Source organism: Oreochromis aureus, linkage group 23 (assembly GCF_013358895.1).
Source record: "Oreochromis aureus strain Israel breed Guangdong linkage group 23, ZZ_aureus, whole genome shotgun sequence".
In the NCBI taxonomy this organism is placed as follows: domain Eukaryota; kingdom Metazoa; phylum Chordata; class Actinopteri; order Cichliformes; family Cichlidae; genus Oreochromis; species Oreochromis aureus.
The window spans coordinates 6,869,897-6,892,209 of NC_052963.1; the positions used below are offsets into that span (position 1 = coordinate 6,869,897).

General features: G+C 40.5%; 1 protein-coding gene across 7 annotated transcripts in view; it reads left to right on the forward strand.

Moving 5' to 3' along the window:
- The window catches only part of zranb3 (zinc finger, RAN-binding domain containing 3), a 116,071-nt gene that overhangs the window by 88,091 nt on the left and 5,667 nt on the right, over nt 1-22,313 (forward strand). For 6 of the 7 annotated variants that reach the window (XM_039606903.1, XM_039606904.1, XM_039606902.1 and 3 more), the window contains 4 exons: nt 5,181-5,323; nt 15,341-15,481; nt 20,338-20,499; nt 21,431-21,623. In XM_039606903.1, coding sequence (XP_039462837.1) covers nt 5,181-5,323; nt 15,341-15,481; nt 20,338-20,499; nt 21,431-21,623 — 639 coding nt within the window. The remainder of the gene's footprint in view (nt 1-5,180; nt 5,324-15,340; nt 15,482-20,337; nt 20,500-21,430; nt 21,624-22,313) is intronic. The other variant, XM_031757795.2, reaches the window with a different exon arrangement.

The window sequence follows — 22,313 nt, forward strand, 5'->3', positions numbered from 1 at the left end:
TAATTAGTTACAAAGAGGTATGTGGTGCTGCATCCAGAATTTCTAGCTATTTCTTTGGTCACTAGCAGTTTACCACAGTTGCACAGTCACTTAAACTAATTGCAAAGTGGTTGTGAAACTGTTAAAAGTCCAAAACAAACTGGAAAAGGAGAATGTTTACTTCAAAATAAAGTAAGAAAGAGACTGTTAAAAATGGCATTCATGGAAGAGTTCGAAGGTGAAAACAAAAAGATCAAAATTAAATTAAATTAAATTAAAATGGCCAACCTCACTGTTACCAAAACACATCTTGATGATCCCGAGACTTCTGGGAAAATAATCTGTGGACTGACGAGACAAAAAATTCATATAAAGAACATCAATGCAAGAGTCAAACATGGTGGTGGTAGTGTGATGGTCTGGGCCTGTTTTGATGCTTCAGGATGTGAACTACTTCAGTTAATTGATTCATCCATTCATCCATCCATCCATCTTCTTCCGCTTATCTGGGGCCGGGTTGCGGGGGCAGCAGCCTAAGCAGAGAAGCCCAGACCTCCCTCTCCCTAGTCACCTCCTCCAGCTTGTCTGGTGGAACACCAAGGCGTTAACAGGCCAGCCGAGAGATATAATCTCTCCAGCGTGTCCTGGGTCTGCCCCGCGGTCTTCTCCCGGTGGGACATGCCTGGAACATCTTGCCCAGGAGGCATCCTTGTCAGATGCCTGAACCACCTCAACTGGCTCCTTTCGATGTGGAGGAGCAGCGGCTCTACTCTGAGCCCCTCCCGGATGGCTGAACTTCTCACTCTATCTCTAAGGGAGACGCCAGCCACCGTTCGGAGTCAGCTCATTTCTGCCGCTTGTATCCGCGATCTCGCTCTTTTGGTCACTGCCCACAGCTCGTGACCATAGGTGAGGGTAGGGACGTAGATCGATCGGTGCATTGAGAGCTTAGCTTTTACACTCAGCTCTCTCTTCACCATGTCAGATCGGTACAGCGTCCGAATCACTGCAGCGGCAGCACCAATCCGTTTGTCGATCTCCCGCTCCCTTCTCCCCTCACTTGTGAACAAGACCCGAGATACTTAAACTCTTCCACTTGGGGCAGGAACTCATCCCTGACCCGGAGTGAGCACTCCACCCTTTTACGGCAGAGATAAGATTCTGAGACCACCCAGAATCTTATCCGCCATTTGGCTACACCTAAAAATGATGTCCATAAAAATTATAAACAGAATCTGTGACAAAGGGCAGCCATAGCGGAGCCCATCACCCACAACAAACGAGTCCAACTTATTGCCGGCTATGCAGACCAAGCTCTTGCAACAGTTGTATAAGGATCGAATGGGCTGTAGCAATGAGCCAAACACCCCGTACTCCCGGACGACCTCCAACAGGACACTCCGGGGGGCACGGTCGAATGCTTCTCCAAATCCACAAAACACATGTAGACTAGGTGGGCAGTAGATGGCGGCTAGTCTCAAGTATCCTTGAGAGTGCATTGATCCGTTAATTGATGCAATCATTAATTCTGCTTTCTACCAGAAAACTATGAAGGAAAATGTCCATCCATCAGTTTGTGCCCTGAAGCTCAAGCACACTCAGGTTTTCCAGCAGGACAATGATCCAAAACACACCAACAAGTCCACGTCTGAATGGCCAAACAAACCCCCGAGATGAAAGTTTTGGAGCGGCCCAATCAAAGTCCAGACTTAATCCAGTGAAGGTGCTTTGGCATGACCTTAAACAGGATGTTCATATTAAAAAAACACTTTCCTTTACAAAGATTGAGCTCCACAAACTCCACAGTGAAACTTATTGCCAATTATTGCTTGCTATTAACACTTGCAATTAATTGCATTCTTGCTTTTTGAATTTATCTTTGTTTAAGTTTGTTGGATGATCTGAAACATGTAAGTGTGACAAATATGGAAAAAAACAAAGAAATCAGGAAGAAGGAAAATAGTTTTTCATGACACTGTATATGGCAAAGCCTTTATTTACATATGTACCATGAAGGCATCATAGCGATAGGAAGAATAAGGGCATGTGTTGAATGAAGGTGTAAGCAGGCCATGGGAGGTTATTGCTGTTACTCAGCAAGTACATCCCTGATATCTCTGGAAGCGAAACCAGGCTCCAGTGCATAACAGATTAACTTATTCGAAGGAAGTCTGCCTATCGGATATAGTGAAGGTAGCCAGGACGCTGCTCCCGATAGTTCCAGCCCACTTTAGCCCACTTGCATTTTATAAACATTATAATGTGATACACGAGTGAAGTTGTAGTGCAAAGTGAGAGACGAAAAAGTCTTTGGTCATTGTGGAGAGGTTTGTGTTTATCTTTGGCAACTTTGGGGACATAAACTTTTGATGTTTGTCCAATTTTTTGAATCTATAAGTCTTTTTTTTCCTATTTTCCATTTTAGTGAAGTGAGAAACTCGAGGAGGACAGAGCACATTGTGTATGTCAGTCTGGTCTGTGATATTTAGACATGTGTTCTGTTGAAAGTAATACCCAGATGTTACAAATGTCCCAGTAACCTGGCTGTAACCATGATACAGTTTAGACAGAATTTTACATATTAATTCCACATCTGTATAAACACCATCATGAAGGTTTCCTAAAAAAGACAAAAACCACTGGGACCAATGATTTTGTTTTGTTTTTAGCCTTTGAAATATCATTTACCAACAAGAAAAAAGTAAAACCTAAAGGATAAAAGTATCATTATCATACATCTTTGTCCAGATACACAGTGAAAATCACAGCACCCTCTGTTTCCACCCACACGTCTCACCTATTAACCTGTCTGACCTTCGGCCAATCTGCAAGCTGGAAGGAGCATCCCACTCTCCTCCTTAGTTTCAACTTTTGACATCTGATTCAACTTTTTGGCTCTCATCTAACCTTTGATGGCCTGGCAGCACAATTACTATTTCAGATTTTCACTAAGCTTACCCACAGTCTTCATCTCTACTTTCCTCCTGTCAGGAGGAAGATTGTCTCGCTGTAGAGGAGGGTTTCTGTGCTCTACCGGCACATGACGTTCAGCTTGATGCTGTGATTTGACACCAAGTTCCTAATGACAGCGTACTACTTGCCTTCAGTCTCAAGGATGTTACGGGCGATAATAATTTAGTATCGCTTGTGGTTTTAAATGCCGTTTTTCTGGTTTTGTGAAAATATGTGCAAAATGAGTCGCAGTAGATGGCGGCCCCTCGCTGACTCTGGTACTGTCTGTTCCTGATAAAAGCAGAGATGCTTTTATGCTCCTCACATGCGAGGTCTTGAATAATCTGGCCCCATTTTATCTTAATGACATTATAGCACTGCATCACCCCATTAGAGCGCTGTGCTCTCAGACTGCTGGCTTACCTGTGGTTCCTCGAGTATTTCGAAGTAGAATGGGAGGCAGATGCTTGAGCTTTCAGGCCCCTCTTCTATGGAACCAGCTTCCAGTTTGGATTCGAGAGACAGACACTATCTCTACTTTTAAGATTAGGCTTAAAACTTTCCTTTTTTAAAGCCTATATTTAGGATTGGATCAGGTGACCTTGAATCCATGGTTTCTTCCTTTTAAAAGGGAGTTTTTCTTCCCACTGTTGCCAAAGTGCTAGCTCACAGGATGTTTGTTGATTGTTGGGGTTTTCTCTGTTTTCTTTATATTGTTGTTGGGTCTTCTTACAATATAAAGCGCTTTGAGGCAACTGTTCTTGAGATTAGGCCCAATAAAAATAAAATTGAATTAAATAGATGCACTAATTGACTAGCCAGCAGTTTCCAGCATACTTGGCGCTGACCATGGACTGGCCGGTTAATGTCACGTATGTCATTGCTGATATCAAATAGTTGTGCACACACTCAGAGGCAAACGCTAACGCTAATGCTAATATTGTTGGACATTTTGAAGACGCTAACAAAGGCAAAGCGGCTAAAGTTAAAGCTGTCCAGAGCTCAGAGCCAGCATCAAGCCAGCAGCTTCAGTGTAAATCCACTACACCTTCTGTTTGGTAAGATAAATGTCTGTTGCTGCCGAGTAGCAGAGCACTTTTTCTTCAGTTGCTTAAGTGAGAGAAATGCCCATAACTTACTGTAGTTTGGGGGAAATATAAAGTGTGATAATTCATTTTATTATAAAAATAGAATATAATATTGAAGAAAAAGTTTGTTTTTTTGTTTGTATATGCTGTCAATTCTAGTTCTTAGACAGAAAATTGGAATCAGCAAAAATCTATATGGGAAGGTCACACTTGGAAAAAATCGGATATCGGACTCAATCCAAGAAAACTGCAATCAGTCCTCTTCAAAAGAGAGGTCTTCTGCCCCACATTCACCAAGTGCTGATCTGATGGTTGGGCTTCGTCTCTGATATCATTGTGTTACAATACAAACGTCCTCATTGCTGTTTATAGAACCTCATATCTGTGAAAGCATTAGCAATCCATTCATTTTTATTAAATCAGAGGTACATAAACATTACTTTTTGGGGGGATATTAGTGTGTTATATAAATATCACATGTATTATATATAGATAGCTGTCATGACACATGTTGTACATATGTTATATAATCAATATTTTAAAATATATACTTATTAGCGTTATTTTAATGAGTTCATCTTTACATCCAGACGTCAAACATTTGTTTCTGTTGAGTACTTTCATTTAACATTAAACATTTAATGAGTAGTACGTACTAATTCCTTCAAAATATACCTGCGCAAAGATCAACAAAGACAGCTTTCATGCTGTGATAGCTTGAAACCTGTCTGCATATAACATATAAAGACTTTTATCTTGACCCAAGTCTTTTTTGTGACGGTAAATATCATCCATAGCAAAGACGAGAAAAAAACCCTTTCGAGTGTAATATACGTAGGTAAATTGTCCATTAGGGCTCGGTGTCTGGTGAGCTATTTGTTATATTGTTGGTAGATTTTCTTCGAATCCTGCCTTCGCTGGAAGAATATACAGCCCTCTTTTGGTTTAATGGGTTTTGTTCAGCTATCTGGAAAACTGTCTCCTTTGAATTGTTTGTTTTTGGCTGAAGTGCATTTTCAAAATTGAAAAGCTAAAAAAATGTTTTGCTTTTAAAGAGGTTCCACTGTCCAAACTATCAATTTGTGTTGAAAATGAAGACTCCGGCGGCTGCAGTCGCGGCTTGAAATTGAATATGAAGTGAGGTGTCGTGTCGCCCCGCAGGTGCTGAGGTTTGCTGTGGAGTGGAGCGGCCTGCCAGCCATGAAGCAGAAACTGCTTCGACGCAGCGGTCTTCTCTTCCACAGCCCTACCCTGGGCTTGCAGCAGCTGTCCGCCGCCCAGCGCCCTCACTCGAGCACCAAGAGGTCAGATTCTTTCCCTGAAGGAGACGTGCTTTGACTTTCACCAAACCGCTCTTCTTATCAGTGATTTTTCAGTCACTGAAATGAATGTTAAGTGGTTTTTTATAGAGTTTTAACCTTTTCCAAACCCCCCAAAAAACACAAGTTTTTCTGCTTTAACCTTTAATGTTATATGGATGTAGTTTGTGAAGCCAGTTTGGAAATACCTTAAACCTGGATTATTTCTAGTGGCCCACAGGATGTGACTCCTCTAATTGTAAAATCTAAAGTGTTGTATTCAAGTCTGTCAGTAAACATTTGCCTAATGAGTGCATGCTCTCAGTCATTAGTTTTGAGTTTTTACAAGGTGTTCTTCAAAATTATGTTCCTTTTGTGAGGCAAAGCAGAAGATAAAGCTTGAAGTCTTTGCCTAAAGAATGTCCCTCAGTTCCTCACTCATCACCTCCTGCTTCATGTTGGCTACATCGGGTTTTTTAGGTTTTTTCTTTTTTTAATATACAGTCTGCAGGTCATTATTTGTGTGGTTTTAGGCTACGTTCCAAAAAGATGCAAACACAGTTCTAAAAAAACACTGTGAGGCTCTATAAATAAAAACAAATTCCCATTAGCCCAAATTTTATTCACAACAGAACATAAAAAATGTTAACTGTTTAACGTGAGAAGGTGTACAATTTCAAGAGAAATATGAGCTCATTTTGAATTTGATGGCAACAACACATTCTATAAAGTTGTCTTGAGTCGTGTTTACTACTGTGTAGCATCCCCACTACTTTGAATAGCAGTCTGTAATAATATCTTGGAACTGAGGAGCACAGCTGCTGGAGTTTAGGGAGAGGAAAGTTGTCCCATTCTTATCTAATATATGGTTCTAGCAGCTCTACAGTCCTGGATCGTCAAATGTTTTCAGCTAGTGAAAGATCTGGACTGCAGGAAGGTCAATTCAATATCTAAATTCATTGGAGAACAAATTCAGACCTCCGGTAGACCATGTACACGCATTAATGATGAAGGTCCAGCTATCTGAATACATCTTTTACCTAAACGTTTCAAGTTTGTACCACATTTAGTGAAAACTTTCATCTAAAAACAATATTTAGAATCAATATTTTGCTAATGCATTAGCCAAACATGTCTTCACTTGCCATCCTCATTCTGTGCAATAAGCTATCCCACATGTGGATGGGTTTCCTATATTAACAGATTAAGTGTAGAATTTAACATACAGATTGTAATATCAACTAAATGGATGGATATGATCTTATGATCATTTATTGCTGTATTTAATTAATTTCTTCTCACATATCAGCTTATTTAGCAAACTGGCTACATCTGCCAGCAGGAAACAAGAAGCCTGCCATTTTTCACCACTGTTTGACATCAAAGACCCATTTTCTCCTAAATGACTCGATGTTTTCAGATTTGAATTCTTCCTAATCATCACTTTAAACCGCACGTGTGCACTAATGATTGGTTGTGCCACACCTCCCATGTAAGCAGTTCAGCAAACCTGTATACTATAAGCAAAAATGCATCTCCCACAATGATCCAGTCAGTAAGATATCCTTTAACGCTGCTTTGAATCGGTGGAAATAGTGAGATTTAGTAGTTCCCAACATTATGACAGAATCCAAGAAGTAATGTGAGAGATTTCACAGAGAAACAAGCGGATTTGTAAATACTAACTGCCCCAGGCGTCATGGAAGGCTGAATAATGCGTGTGTGCGTCTGTGTGTGTTTTCGTGCACGTGTGTGTGTGTGTGTGGGTGTATCAAAGGGTGTCTGCTGAGACATAAGAGAAAATGGGATGAGCTCTGTGTATGCGTACATGTGTGTTTTTTGACAAACAAGCATTGTTACTGGCACACTAATTACAGCTGGCATGGACTAAGGCAGGGAGAGTTTGCCAATTACAGGGTAGACGTGTGTGTGTGTGTTTTGTAAGTGAGGGAGAGTGTTTCTCAACTGGGGAAAGCGTTTGGGTGCATGAACCTAATCAAGGTGTGAGTAGGAGGCAATTGGCCCGGCTTGATTTGATACCTGTTTGATTTATTCACTAATCAGAACCAATCAAGCTCCAGCTCTGGCTCAGCGGGGCGATCACAGCTCACCTTCCCTGCTCTGAGACGCTCAGTTTTCAACTGCTTCAAACTTAATGCACTTTGCCTGGGTTTCCAACACTGGATATTTTTGTTATAAGCCATTCATGGTGATTTGCAGCAATTTTAGAAGATTTAAGGAGATTTTAATCCAGTTATGTGCACTGAGGAGGTTTCATTGTTAGAATACCAAAACCTTGTAAATAAAAAAAAGTTGATTGGCGCCTGTAATTACCACTTTAATACAGAGAAATAATAATGTTATTTTTTCATTTTTGTGTGCATACAAACACATAATTGTTAAAGCCAGCCATCAAATGTAGAGGCTGTTAAAGTTAAATGTTTTATTCGGTGTTGTGCAGGCCAGTTTTTGTCATCTGAAATGTATTATTATATACCAGCTCCCAGTCAAACGGTGAGCAGCACAACACAAAAGACTTGGTAGTTCAAAATTACAGCGTAGGAGTATTTCAGTGGGACTTGAGAGATGTTTAACAGAATCACTCACAGTGAACGTTGGAAAAACTAAGTGGAGCTCTATGGTAATGACTAAAAGAGCTACTTGGAGTCCAGTGTTCCAGTTAACCAGATGAGACTGGACCTGCAGAGGTGCCCTGCTTTTTAAATAAAGACATGCAAAGTCTGGTTGCTGACATTGTCTGCCCTTCCTGAGAAAGATTGGCTGGAGCTCAGAAGAAGGTTGAAAAACCTGAATGTACCATCTCTCTACAACAGGGGTGTCCAACTCCAGTCCTCGAGAGCTGCCATCCTGCAGCTTTTAGATCCATCCCTGTTCTGACACACCTGAATCAAATGAATGTCTTGTTATCAGGCCTTTGCCAAACTTGATGGCATGCTGAAGATGTAATCCAAGCATTTGATTCAGCTGTGTTGGAGTAGAGATGCATCTAAAAGCTGCAGGACAGTAGCTCTTGAGGGCTGGAGTTGGACACCCCTGCTCTACAAGAAGAAAACCAGGACTGTAGCTACAACATGCAATCCTGAATCAAGCTCTGTCTCTACAACTTGATAAATCTTCATCCAGATGGGTCTTAATGCTAGGACAACACAAAGGAAACCACTGATCACTAAAAACTGCACATTTTAAATTTGCACAAGACCACTTGGATGTTCTACAACACTACAGGACACCTCACAATCACTCAGAGGACAAATGAATTTTTAAATTGTATCAATAAGATTTACAGGCGAATGTCAGGGCAGCACGACATGAAGCGAGAACATACTTTTGATGATGGAAGGGCACACGCAAATAAATCAACAACAGAATAAGAAAATTCATTTTTTTCAAAAGGCCAAATGAAAATATTGACCTTAACTCAAATGAGATGCTCAGACGTGACCTGAAGAGGACTGTTCAATCAAGACGTCCCAGAAATGTTGACGAACTAAAACCGTTTTGTGGGAAGAACGTCCTCTCTCAAAACTAGCAGAAAGTGTGTAATTGTTACTAAATTGAAGAAATCAGTTTTCCAGCCTTCGCTTTGATCGCTCGATGAAGACTTGAAAAGTAAAACTGCTCGTGCATTAGTATGAGACGCTATATTTATAGTAGTATATACAACACTGAAATCATGTTCAGCATCTAAAAGATGGAAACTCAGTGCATTTGTATTTGGCTAAGATTACACTGTGGAAAGTACTTTTGTTGTGTTGTCTTGGCAGCGTACATTAAAGCTGTACTCTAGCAAATTCAGTACAGCATTTGCATATAGTTGATGGACTTGTTAGAATTTGAACTTCTGATTTGTTTTCTTCCTTTTTGCTTTTCCCCACAATGACTCACTGCAAAAGTGCTTTTTAAAAAAGATTTGACGCAAACACTGGATGATACACTTTCCTTGAAAATCTTCCTCCGTGATAAATACCACATATTTCAAACTCCCCCAGTATGTAATACAGACTTGCTGTTATAAATTTAAAGTCTCAAGCTGAAACTCAGTAAAGGTAGGACTATTTCCTCAATTTTGGCAAATCTCATCCAGAGCCACAGAAGACATTTTCACAGGCTGAGTGTTGCTGCTTATACCAAGTAAACTCAACTTTTCAAATTTGCATTCTTTAGGAACCTCTCTGTAAAGTACTTTTAGCTGTTGACAGCATTGTTTTGACAGTACTCGCGTAAAGTCTTTGCAATGGACATTTGGAGTTGTCCGACACACTGATTTTTCTATAAATTTAGTTGAGTTAAAGATGACATACTTCATGTCACGTTCATGTTCAAACACACATGGGAATTAGCAGCTTCACGTGTCTCTGAGAATCTTTGCCACTGAAAAGGCCGTTACTGTCAGCTCTGTCTGACCGAGGCCGGCAGAGAACAGCAATCAATCAAAGCGGCTTCAGCTGGGCCATACCGGTGCAGCAGCTCGTTAGTTTGATTTCACACAGCTGAGCAGGGTCTGGCCTCTGTGCCGAGCTGCAGGCCAGCCTGGGCCGAGCCGGGCGGCTGTCTGCACCTCTGCGTGTCCGCTGTCAGCTACCCGCTGACTCCCTGAGCCTGTAACAGCGCCCCTGCAGCTGCGCATCAAATGTCTACCAGCAGAAAACCGTGTCCAGATAATCAAGTTCAAATCATGCTGCGTTTTGTCAGTCCTGGTGCAACCTCCACCAAATATGTGCTGCACGTTTAAATTTACTGTAGCTTTCTAACTGCCTGTACCTGTAATATTAAAGGAATAGTCTGTCAGTTTAGGGAAATTCACTGATTTGCTTGCCTCCTGAAAGTTGGATGAGGTTTAACAGTAATTATGAGCCACCAGCTGCTGAGCAGTTAGATAGGAAGTTACTAGTCCTGGCTACAAAGAAAATCCTTTTAAAACTTTGAATTATTGTTTACATAGTTGATTTTTGCACAGACTGAATAAACAAGATAAAGTACTGTGATTAGTGGGTGTTAGAGCTGCTGGTTGTCATCTTTTTGTTACCTTAGACGGAGCCAGCCTAGTCCCATTATTAATCTAAGCTAATGGTCTCAGTTGTTTTGTTTTCTTTAGTACACTGTGTACACCAAGTGATTGTCTAATACATACATTTTGACAGGCTAGGGTTCTCTCAAAATGAGTCATTTACCAATAATGACATTTACAGTATTTCAGTGTGTCATGCTAACTACAGCAGTATGTACTCAAACTAGTGAGTCTAAGTATAGAAACTGTTGATTTGAGCAAAGTATGAGTTTCCACCAAGGCATTCCCAGGCCAGATATAATCTCTATAATATAATCCTGGGTCTCCTAATCAGGGCCTCCTCCCTGTGGGACATGCCCGGAACACCACGCCCAGGAGGCGTCAGATGCCCAGACTACCTCAGCCTGGTCCTTTTGATGTGGAGGAGCAGCGTCTCTATTCCGAGCCCCTCCCGGTTGGCAGAACTCCTCACCTATCTCTAAGGGAAACACCAGATCATCTGCAGAAAGCAGAGATGAAATTCTGAGCCCGCCCAGGTAGAAGACTTCCCCACGTGGCTACACCTAGAAATTCAGACCATAAAAATTATGAAGAGAATCAGTGACAAAGGGCAGCGCTGGTCCAACGCCCACTGGGAACAATTCAGTCTTATTGCCGGCTATGGCCTGATTGAACGGCTCGAAGCAACTGGCCAGACACCCCACACCCCCGAAGCACCACCCAGAGAACACTTTGAGGGACTGTGAGGGAGAATGCCTTCTCCAAGCCCACAAAACACCACCACCTGACACCAAATGTGCAGTACAAAAATAACAACAAACACAGGAGGAAGATTATGTAACAACAATGGCAGAGAAACAGAAAAATCTCCTTCTTACTATAAGCTGCTAGCTACTGGTATGTTAGCCAATTTTTACAGTAAAATATGCAGTTTAATTGAATTGAACAGTTTTTGTTGCTATAAAATTGTGGGTAAAAATAAGAGATGACTTGAGAAACAGCCTGAGTGTATGTGTTTGCACTTAATGACGTGGTATCATGTGTTTATGTTTGTTATGCTAATTAGCCACATGCAGATGTTATTGCCTGGTTAAAAGTGTTGTAGTGTAGGGAAAGTTTTAGATCCTCCAGGTAACAGTAAAATACACATGGGGATAATGGAGTTTATTCACAATTATAGGACTATGTATAAAAGATGAATAATGTGCTACCACACGTTGGGTAGTGACGTCCCATTGATAAACATAAAGCTGAATATTTCATCTGTCATCAAACTGATGTTTAAGACTGGATATGACGAGCGAGAGGCAGCGCTGGTTGGTGCTTCTTGATTTATCATGCTTTATGACTTTTAGTAAGGACTGTAATTTCAAAATAAATATTTAAATATGTCCCCAAAACTAGCAATTAAAACTGTGAAGTAATCTGGAAAGTGTTTACGGAGGTCGCAGAGCTAATGAGCTGAGGGTCCTTAAACCTTTCTATGCAACCAGAAGTCTAAAAACCAATGCATTCAGTCTATGTTTGTGTTCATCATGCCGGGCACCCTCTGGAAATTCAAACAAATTGTTGAGTTTATAAATGTGTTGAGTGTATTTACGTTCTCATAAAACATTAGCAAAGACATATTTTTTAAATTTATCTTTTATATGATTTCCATCCATGTTTGCTAACCTTTGCAGGCACATTGCTTTGCATAAAATGATTTGTACTGCTGTCAGTTGTTTACGCACAATATAAAGAGCGAGGGGGACTCACATTTATTACTACTGCTACTAACCAAAACCTCGGCACGGCACCTTTGAACATATTTAGTAATACGCAGACTAAACTACTTTTTAATAGACCCTATTGTACATTCAGTCCAAATCATCCTAGGTTTTCACAGATGTAAGCTGGTCTGACAAACATTTTGAAAACAACATCAGTGAACCCAGCTGCCCCCTGATACTGGTAGAAGAGGTTTGGATCATAACAGAAAATGTGATTCATTCAGCAAGTAGCAGCAGTCACCTTAGTGTACAGAATTACTCTCCAGGCACCTAACTGCATAAAAACATGCAAACACACACACACACACACACCTCCACTCTCTCCCAGAAGCGCAGTTGGACTCCAGTTTAGTGTAAGGTATCTCGTTTCATCCAGCCTCTGTGCTGGGACTGTTTGAAGCAAAGGAAGCTCTTGTGTTTGATGGAGACTTACCTTCTTCCTCATCTCCTCTCAGCTTCCAGAGAAACTTCTCCTCTTTGATGTCTCTCCCTCCTCCACTTTCTGCCTCCTGTCATCCATCTTTCCTTTATATTTTTTTCCCCTCTTCTGCCTTCTTTCCATCTCCCTCCCAAAGAAAGTATTCTGTCCATATGGAGGTGGTGGAATTGCATAAAAATGTCGTTTCATAGCCTGCAGGGCCGAGTAGAGACACTAAAAGTTGAATTTAACAGTGGAAACACCTTCCGCCGGCACGGTGTTTCTGGGAGGCTGGTATCTCATTAGTAATCAGAAAAAAAACGTGCAATCAGGATAGAAATCCATCAAGTAGAATTCAATAACCAATTCAAATGATTTTTTTCTTATGAAAGAACTATAATAAGTCCTACACAGAGCTAAATATATCCAAATATATTGGATGAAAACAGGCATCGGCAGAAGTTTTTAACAATTCAAGAAGTTGAGACGTGTGTTTTACCCATTTTTTTTTTGTTGTTTTATTACCGTGTAGTAAATGTTTTGTTATTAGTTAAACAGTGATAAATGTATTTATTCCATATCTTATAGTTCCAGGAGACGTTCCAGTTATTGACTCGTGTTTCATCGGTGTACACGGCTACGCCTTGTGCCAGCAGTAAAGTTACATCAAACTGAGTTCAACAATTGACACAACTGTCAGAACAAACGCTTGGAAGATGAAACATTAATTATTGATCTGCTCGACGATTAGTGAAACAGCTTCATCACTCGAGTTGATTGTCTGTGAAATGGCTACACCATCCATTAGCTGCCTGCTGTCTTTCTGTCTGTTTTTAAACCTTATCTCTTTTTTTCCCTTTTTTAAAAAATCTGAATTCTTGCTCTTCGCACTTCTTTGAACCCTCAAGCTCATTATCTGTACTTGGAGCCATTTACTAAGTCTAACCTATTTTGCTTCATATAGCAGAAAGCTTTTCTGTGTTAGGGGTAAAGGATGCTTTGGACTTGGAAACACTAGATGACTTATTAGGTTTGTTTTTTTTTTTTTTAACTTAACTACTGTATTTTGTTAAAGGGCTGTCTTCATTGATTTTTACAAAATAGTTGAAAGCACAGCCTGCACTTTATAGACTCTGCAGAAAGGATAAAGTTCAAGCTCTTTGTTGGTTATCTGGTAAGAGAAGAAAAAAGCAGAGGGATAACTGCTGGTGAGAAAATGTGCAAATAGGAATCACCAAATCAACAAAAACCAAACAGTTGAGTCACAGTGCTGAAGCTAACCCTCACTTGTAGTCGTGAGCTCTGGGTAGTGACGAAAAGAACACGATCATGTATACAAACAGGCAAAATGAGCTTCCTCTGTAGGGTGGCTGATCTCAGCCGTAGGTACAGGGTGAGGAGCTCAGAGCCATTGCTCCTCTATGTTCAAAGTAGTCGGCTAAGGTGGTTTGGGCGTCTGATTAAAATGCCTTCAAGATGCCTCCCTTTGAAGGTTTTCACAGCACGACGAACTGTGGGGCAAACCCAGTGCCTCAGTATTCCCCATAAGAAACTGAAAATAATACTGGGAACACTTGGAATACTCTGTTTATCTTCCTGCCTGACTTTAGATAAAAAGAAGAGGGTGGATGAATGACGTAGGAGCTTACTGTCAATCACCTGCAACACTGATGACATTAAATTCTTCCATGGGTTTCCAACACATATTACATGATGGATAATTTCCAAAATAGCCACAAGTACACACAGTTTAGCAAATGAGACCAAATTAACTCATTCTAAAAATGTATATGCTTAATATTTCTAGTTGGACGTTGACTGTATTTGAGTGGGCACTAGAGGCATTTACCCGGCATGTACAGGATGTTATTGGCAAAGCAAAAAAGCAGTTTGTTTCTTGTGTGTGTGGATGGTTGGTAAAGTAAAGTACTAGTTCCAGCAAGTACTGACAGCAGCATGGCTGCGATCTGCTTATTGGCTAAGGCTGACCTCTGACTTCCCCGTGGAGTAAAAAGGTAGGGTAATTGCTCTCTGCGGAGACCATTACAGCGTTGTACCATCCCTCTGTTAAAACCAGTAAAGTGACCAGTCGGCATTTGCCGATTGGTCACTTTTCTCTCAAGGCTTGTGGAATCTTTTCCTACCAAGAGGAACACATCACTGATTTTCTTTCCCCAACCCTCCACATGTATTTGTGTCAACTCTGACATCCCAGGGTCATTTTAATCCTGCGTAGATTGGAATGTAGAGTTTAGTGCAATTTTCAACTTGCACACATAGCATCTGTATTACAACGGCCATAAAAAGCAGTAGCGGGGCAGATGGATTAGATTAGATGATTGACGATTCCTGTGGGGAAATTAGATTGCTGCTGCTGCAATAGTAATAGGATTCAGCAGGAGAAGAAGACAAACAGAATATAAGCACACATTCAGAATAGGAAATCAGCAGTGGAAGGAAGGAAGGATCTGAGCATTTAAGCACAGTTTGGTGCCAAGAAAGAAAAAAAATCAAAGTGCATCTGGCACTGCACTGAGGCCATTTGTAGAATTTTGCTTGTTATGTGGGTGATGGTGTGTGTTACATTGATGTGGTAGAGTCCCAGGATTACCGCAGTCCAAAAAAAGATGACTAAGATTACTTGTATGCTTGAGCAACCTCAAGCGTCCTATCATACCTGCTTCTATTGCTGTCCAGAGAGAGTTTATGAATTCATCTGCTTGCAACTGCTCCCCGGTGCTTTGGTTATGTAACGTCCACAAATTCACCATTCCCTCACAGCAACATTTTATCCCGTTTCACAGGTACCTCGGTCGTGACGACGTGGCCGAGGCGTCTCTGAGCAAAGCCCAGGAGGAGGGAGGCAGCGTCCGACTGGTCACAAAGGAAAACTTCTTCACAAAGAGGAGGTCTGCCTCTTCGCTAACACCACCTGCTACACAGAGGTTTGTTAAGGGGAAAAATGCACACATAAAGGTCAAGTTGTCCTCAGGTCTTTAAGTAGTTTGCTGCTAATATATGAAACTAAAATTCAAATGTATTTCTAGCTGATCACTGTGTTTCTCCTGTCTACTACACAGACGGTATTTTGATCATTCATAGATCCGTTCTTGTCTGTAGTATTTAAAGATGAAACTTCAAGGTCTGCACATAAAGGTGGTTTGTCTCACCACATGGTTTCCTCTTCAGGATTCAGAGTATTTTCATTTTCTTTCCCTCAGCTGTCTCCATGGAGATCTGTATGTGCCTTGTGGGAGAGGCACAAAGGCCCACTGAGTGTGTTAGTACAGTAAATATAGACCATAATACGATCTACTGGGTGAGATGCATCGGCCAGCTCACCCCAGGAGGCAATATCTCTATGGAAACCTGCAGCAAACACACAGACGAGCTCTCACACATATACACAGTTACTGGTGTTACATACAAAATGTCTGTGATAATCTATAAAGTGCCTTAAAGGCTCTGCTCAGGATTTGTGCTTTTAGACAACAGATAGCGTTTTACTGCATGAGGTATACAGCAGTGTCTGAAAGTATAAAGTGTTTGACAGAAGCAAGCACTGCTGTGTGAATAAACACGGTAAAAGGCAGCATGGTAACAAAATTAAATGGCCATTTATAAAAGCTGACTTAAAAAATATGCTAGTAGCTAGAATAGAAATGGCATCCATCCATTGGTTTTTTACATATCCTCCAACTAAGGCGTGTGGTTGGAGGGATGAGGAGAATCCATGTTTTCATAAAGTAGGAAGATTTATATCCATCACTGTTATCTATTTAAGCATTCAAGTAAAATTTGTACATAATATTGAACTGTTCCTTCAAAACAGCAAATTCAGTTCAGTTCTTGCTAATACTTCCTCCTGGCTGATATCACTTTCATTTGCTGACATTTGAACTGTGGCTATAAGTTATACTAGAGTAGAAAAAAGGACAGCGAGCGCTTAGATTGCAAGGCATCTGCACAAGTCCTCTGATGGGAGGCAACCTGTCTCCAAACAGTCTGACTGACTGCAATCATTCTCTAAAATATTGGCAATGTTTTCCAAGTAAATGTTGTCCAGTTTATAAACACAGATACATTGGCAATGTGTTGCAATCATTCTGAGTCGGTCTGCACTGATAATCTGTGAAACAGAAATTTCTGATAACATAGATCCATTTAAAACAAGCGCATCTCTGGTATTGGAGGTATCAGTTGATCCTAAAGTGTGCCACCTATCTCTGGGCGTGGGCTAAAACAGAATGCACCATACGTCACTGGTGTCCATTTTAAATGTTAACAGTCTTTCCATTGCTATCCACATGAAAGCAACATGCTAAAATGTGGAAAATAAGAATCTCGATTGACAGCTGGACTTACCAGTGTCAGATCTCGTTGGTGCCTTTGGTTTCTTTCGGTATAGAGCATCAGAGATGAGCCAAGGTGGTAAACATTAGCAGGTTGTGTGCCGTTTGCTGCAGGCATGTTGCGTGATTTGGGGGTTTGAAATATGAGTTTTCAGAGAGTTACCTCATGCTGCATTGTAACGATGCCAACATGACTATTTGTTTTGTATGTGCATAATTCAAACTGCTTTGAAACTAAATGTAAGGTAGTCTATACATCTGCATCTATAAATCTACATTTTTGATTGTATCATCAGTGCAAAAATGCACTGATGTTTTACAGTTTCTAACAGACATATTTCTGGCTTTTCTGGATGTTTTCACTATTCTCAGTTTGGGCACACAAGTAAAAAGTCTATTTGTGTCTCTCTTTCATCGACTAGACTTTGCTGGCACAGCATTTGTCTCATGATACTTCCAGTTTTTGGTATCTTCTCAACTTTGAAACAGCAAGGTTCCCTTTTTAGAAGGTTCTCTTCTCTATTTCAATGATTAAATTTCCCTCTGTAGTGCTCTGTCACTCTGGCTCTTTGTTCCTCTCGCTGTCTCTCTGAATTGTAAACCATGGGGAAAGAGAATTTAGTCCATCTGTCCCCTCCAACGTGGCTCTAGCACCCTGCTGGGACTACATGGCAAATGCCCAGATTTGCTGTCTTCTGCCAGACGGACATGCACGCAGATACACATACTAGAAATGTTTTGCAGATAGAGCACTGTAATATACTAAATATACAGAAAAAAAACTGATTTATTTCTGTTGGATGGATATTTATGCTGAAATGTATTTGCAGTTTGTAGAAGAAAGTGAGCTTTGTTTAATTTAGATCAGATTTACAGGGTAATGACTTGACCGATCCCTCATTTCTTTATACATGGGAACCAGGTGCAGCGAGTTATAAAAATGTGCAAAAATACATGAAAACCCTGAATATAAGGCAAGAAGAGAGTTTGAAAGCGAATACATGGTATGACCATCTTTCTACTTCAACACAGCCTCATAGGCAGCTTTCTTGTCGTTTCTTTAATTAGCCATCAGGAATAGTTCTCTTGGCTTCTTGAAGGACATTCCTGAAGTCTTGTTTGGAGAGCAGGTAAACCAAAAAATTCAAATTTGGATTAATCACTCCATCAGACTTGTTGCTACAGATTTTTCTCCCTGTTTCCCTTCCTTAATAATGTCTTCTTGACAGCCACTGTACCACTGAAATTCTGATAAGGCTTCAGTGAACAGAAGGGCCACATGCATCTCTCAGGTCCTGGGTCAGGTCTTAGTTGATTAGTTAGATTTTTTTCTGTTTTTTATAAAGAAGTGGCTTTTCAATACTGCTTGCCTACTAAAGAAAGGTGTGACATTTCTTCTCGTGTCCCCTACTTGTCTAGGATCCTTAATTTTTTTTAAGGACACACCGAGCCGAGATATGCCAAGTTTTCAGCTAATAGCTCTTTGGGAGTCTGCTTGGTGGTGCAAAAAATACAATTTTGTGCACGTCAGACTGTGTTATCTTTAGTATTTTTAGTAGAATCATCTAAAGAAATGAGAACAAATGATGTGTTTTTGTGACAGGCTGCTAGTGAAAAAGTGCCTAAAGCTGCAATTTAAAATCGCTTCTTTGCTAAGTTAACACTGGTTCATGCCATTAGGTGTTTTTTTATACTTACAAAAAGTGGGCAAAAAAGTATTCCTGTGAAAATGGTCACGCACAAGGACCGATAATCAGTGATGAAGCATCCAAAGAAAAAAATGTGGAGAACTATTGCTCAAGAGCGCTTTAAAATATGAGGCAAACTATAGACAAGTGAGAGGTGTCATAAGACTTTTGCACACTACTGCATGTTCAGATTCAAGGTCAATGGCTACACATTAAACACGGTGTTTGCATGTACACTGGAAGAAGCTGTCATGAATTTAAAAAAAGAATTTTGTTGAAAAGAATAAAACCTCCTTCATCAATGTGAACTATTTTTTATAACAAATTCATTTGTATTGTTTTTGTTGAGACTTGGGATGCCTGGCCTCACCTTACCTGTTTGACTTTGACGTTTTATTGTGCTCCTCTTCGCTGTGTTTTCTAGTTTCTCTTGAGGTCACCTGAAAAATTAAGATGAAAACTCGTCTTCCCCGCTGTCGCCAAGTGCTTTCTCATCATCATCATCGTTTGAAATCATAGGGGTTCTCTCTCTGCTGGACTTACCATGAAATATAAAGCACCTTGAGATGACTGTTGTGAGCTCACCATATAGATAAAATGCTCTGCTCTTTAAAAATACAGGGCTTAGTGCTGATAGGTGTGGTTAGTTTTGCAGGCAATTTACAAAAGTTCACTTCAATAAAACATCCCCAATCACCCAGGAACCGCGCCAATTTAACACAATCTCTCGCAAACTAAGAGATGATATCCAGCTGCAGGTAAATTACTAACAGGACAGGCACAGCTTGTTAGTTATAATCAGAAAACCGTATAAATACAGGGGATACACGTGTATGTTAGATGTAGGCCTATGGTGATAATCTGGCAGAGAGTCGTTTGAATGGAAACAGGCTTGAGTCATTCAGACAGGCTCTGATCTAGGACTGTAAACTGCACAGCAATATTTTGGCCTTGTGTTCTGTAGCGTTCTTGTATTAAGACAAGTTCCATATAGATCACATATCTATAACTCATGTAGAGTCAAAGTATGTGCAGCTGAATTTGTGTATGTCCACCACAGTGTTAGAGCTCACGAGATCAGGTGAAAACCTTGTGCGCTGTCCATGGTCCTGAAATTCTAGTGTAATAAAACTGTATTAAGGAAAGTTTCTTTTTCCTTTATTAAGGGGAAGTTTTTCACTTCATTAATGTAAATGAGTAATAATGTAATGTAATGTAAATGAAGAAGTTTTGTTGCTGCTGGTATTGCGTGACTTCTTTAGTTTGGAGGATCCAGGTCATCTCTGAGTTCATTTAACAAATTTAGAATTCAGCCGGCTCAGTAATCTATACATTTCTACGTCTTTACGTCTACGTATCGTCTGCAGCCATATCAAGCGCAGAAAAACAATTTCTGCGTTAAATATCAGCGCAAATATCATGTCGCAAATCAGTTTCTGCGCATGATTTAAATAATATTCTCCCTATATTTTGCACCTTGAAAAAACAACTCCAAGAAGTTCATATGCAACAGAAAAACAAAAATCTCTGAGTTCTCACTTTTTGCTCACAGTCGTGTCATTGCACTCTCTTTACACCAAAACTCAGTTTGCACTCGAGCAACAAATCTTGTCTTTGGACTTCCTGAAGTCCTTCAATACCACATCTGACATACAAACATACAACCATCTGTTGAGAATTTATGATGTCTTTTTGGACTGACGTTACCATCTCCCACTTCTTCACTCCCGACTGTTTCCCCTTTCTCTGTCTCTGTCACAGCAGGCAGGACAATCAGTCCTGTAGGACATCAGATGCACAGCCATCAACAGAGTCCAGCTACCTGCAGGCTGTGGACAGTCAGGGTGTCCCTCTGTGTCTCTCCTGCCAGCAGCCCTGCTCTACCACAGGTGGAGAGTTGGACACTCGATTCTGCAGCCACAGGTATCGCAACACTAACTACATACAGTTAGAGGGAAAGCTACGGGCTATTCTATTCCAATTCAATTCAATTCAATTCAATTTTATTTATATAGCGCCAAATCACAACAAAAGTCGCCTCAAGGCGCTTTATATTGTACAGTAGATAGCACAATAATAAATACAGAGAAAAACCCAACAATCATAAACTGGACATTTCCAACTTGTAATAATTTAAGAATTGCTCAAAAAGTTCTGGAGCAGATTTGTAGATAAATATAGATCTCAGTGCACCTGATGTGAGGTTTACTGCAACAGACCTGTCTTTGATTAGATGTCAGCCAAACAAAAACATATTAAATCAACTTTCACACAGTTTGGGAGGTTTTCCCCCCCCAAAACTTCCCTGTACTCATTGTCCTCTGCGCAGAAGCCCACCCATCTGGCACCAAAAAATTCAATTATATTCAGAGCTTTAAGATTTTGTGTGCAAAACAAACTCAGAAACACAGCAGTACAATGTTGACTTCACCCTGTTGTTTACTTTCTTTGTAGAAAGAATACTGTTTGCTCAAGACTAAAATAGATTAGACTTCAACTCTTGCATGTATAATGGTCTTTTTCCAAATCTTTTCCTGTAAATTTTTTCGGGGGGAATCAGTCAAATTTGGTCTTTACCAAACTTGATACCATTACCAATGTAAAACAAAGTTTTTTATGGAAAATCTAAAACAAACCTCTTTCGGTTTAGTTTTTCTGTCCTTCAAGAAGATGCTGCACCTTTTCCTGGCAGTCTTAATTCGATTAAATGGTTTTCAAAAGCCAGCTTCTGTTTTTTAACCAACATGAGAAAAACTTTCTCTGTGCTTTCAATAGAATGATTTTTATAATAGAAAGAAGTTAATCACAAGTTTCTTTCTGTAGTGCAGATGTTTCTATGTGCTTTGACCCGAAGGTGTCAGGACGAGTTCCAGTTGCGCTCCAGCCAGACTTACATGCGGTCTCGGGTGTTGGAGGCAGAGCGCGGCATCTGTCAGCACTGTGGCCTCCACGCCCATGACCTGTTCATTAAGGTCCGTGATGCTCCACCCTCCCAGCGAAAGGAGATCCTGGAGAACACTTGGCTTACCCAGCTGCCACTCAAACAGGTGGGACACAGAGCAGGGGAGGCTACTGTTTCGTATTTGTCTCTCATCCATGTTTCAGGAAAACTCCACGAATGAGCTGAAGAAACATTATTTTTTTTCAAGTGCCAAGCAGCCATTAACTAGGGTAGTCAGTCAGTGCAACGAGGCAAGTTGTGTCAATGTGAAATTCAAGGGGAAAAAACAACAAGTCAAATACCAATTCCACATCACTGTTTCTGTCAGTTTCTGTCATATTTCTTTCCTGTAGACCTTTATACAACCAAAGGAGTTGCCACAGTGGCGTGCAGCAACTTTTACAGAAAGGCGAGCAGAGATGTCTTTTATCGGATTGTGTTTTATTCGTTTACATAAGCTGACAGCCCGCTGCAGCTTGATTTACTTTTCCTGGATGGCTTCACCTTTCTGCACTCCTTCCTGACTGAAGAGCTGTGTCAATCCCAATTCCAAAAAAGTTTGGATGCTATAGAAAATGTAAATAAAAACAGAATGCAATGATTTGCAAATCACAAAAACCCAGATTTTGTTCACAGTAGAACATAAACCAATAAACCAAATGTTTCAAGTTTGACATTTTACTCTTCCAAAAATATTGGCTGTTTTTAATTTGATGTCAACTAATTAGGTTAATGAGCAACAGGTCAGTAAGACGAAAGGGTACTAAAAGGAGCATCTAGATAAAGTGATGCTACA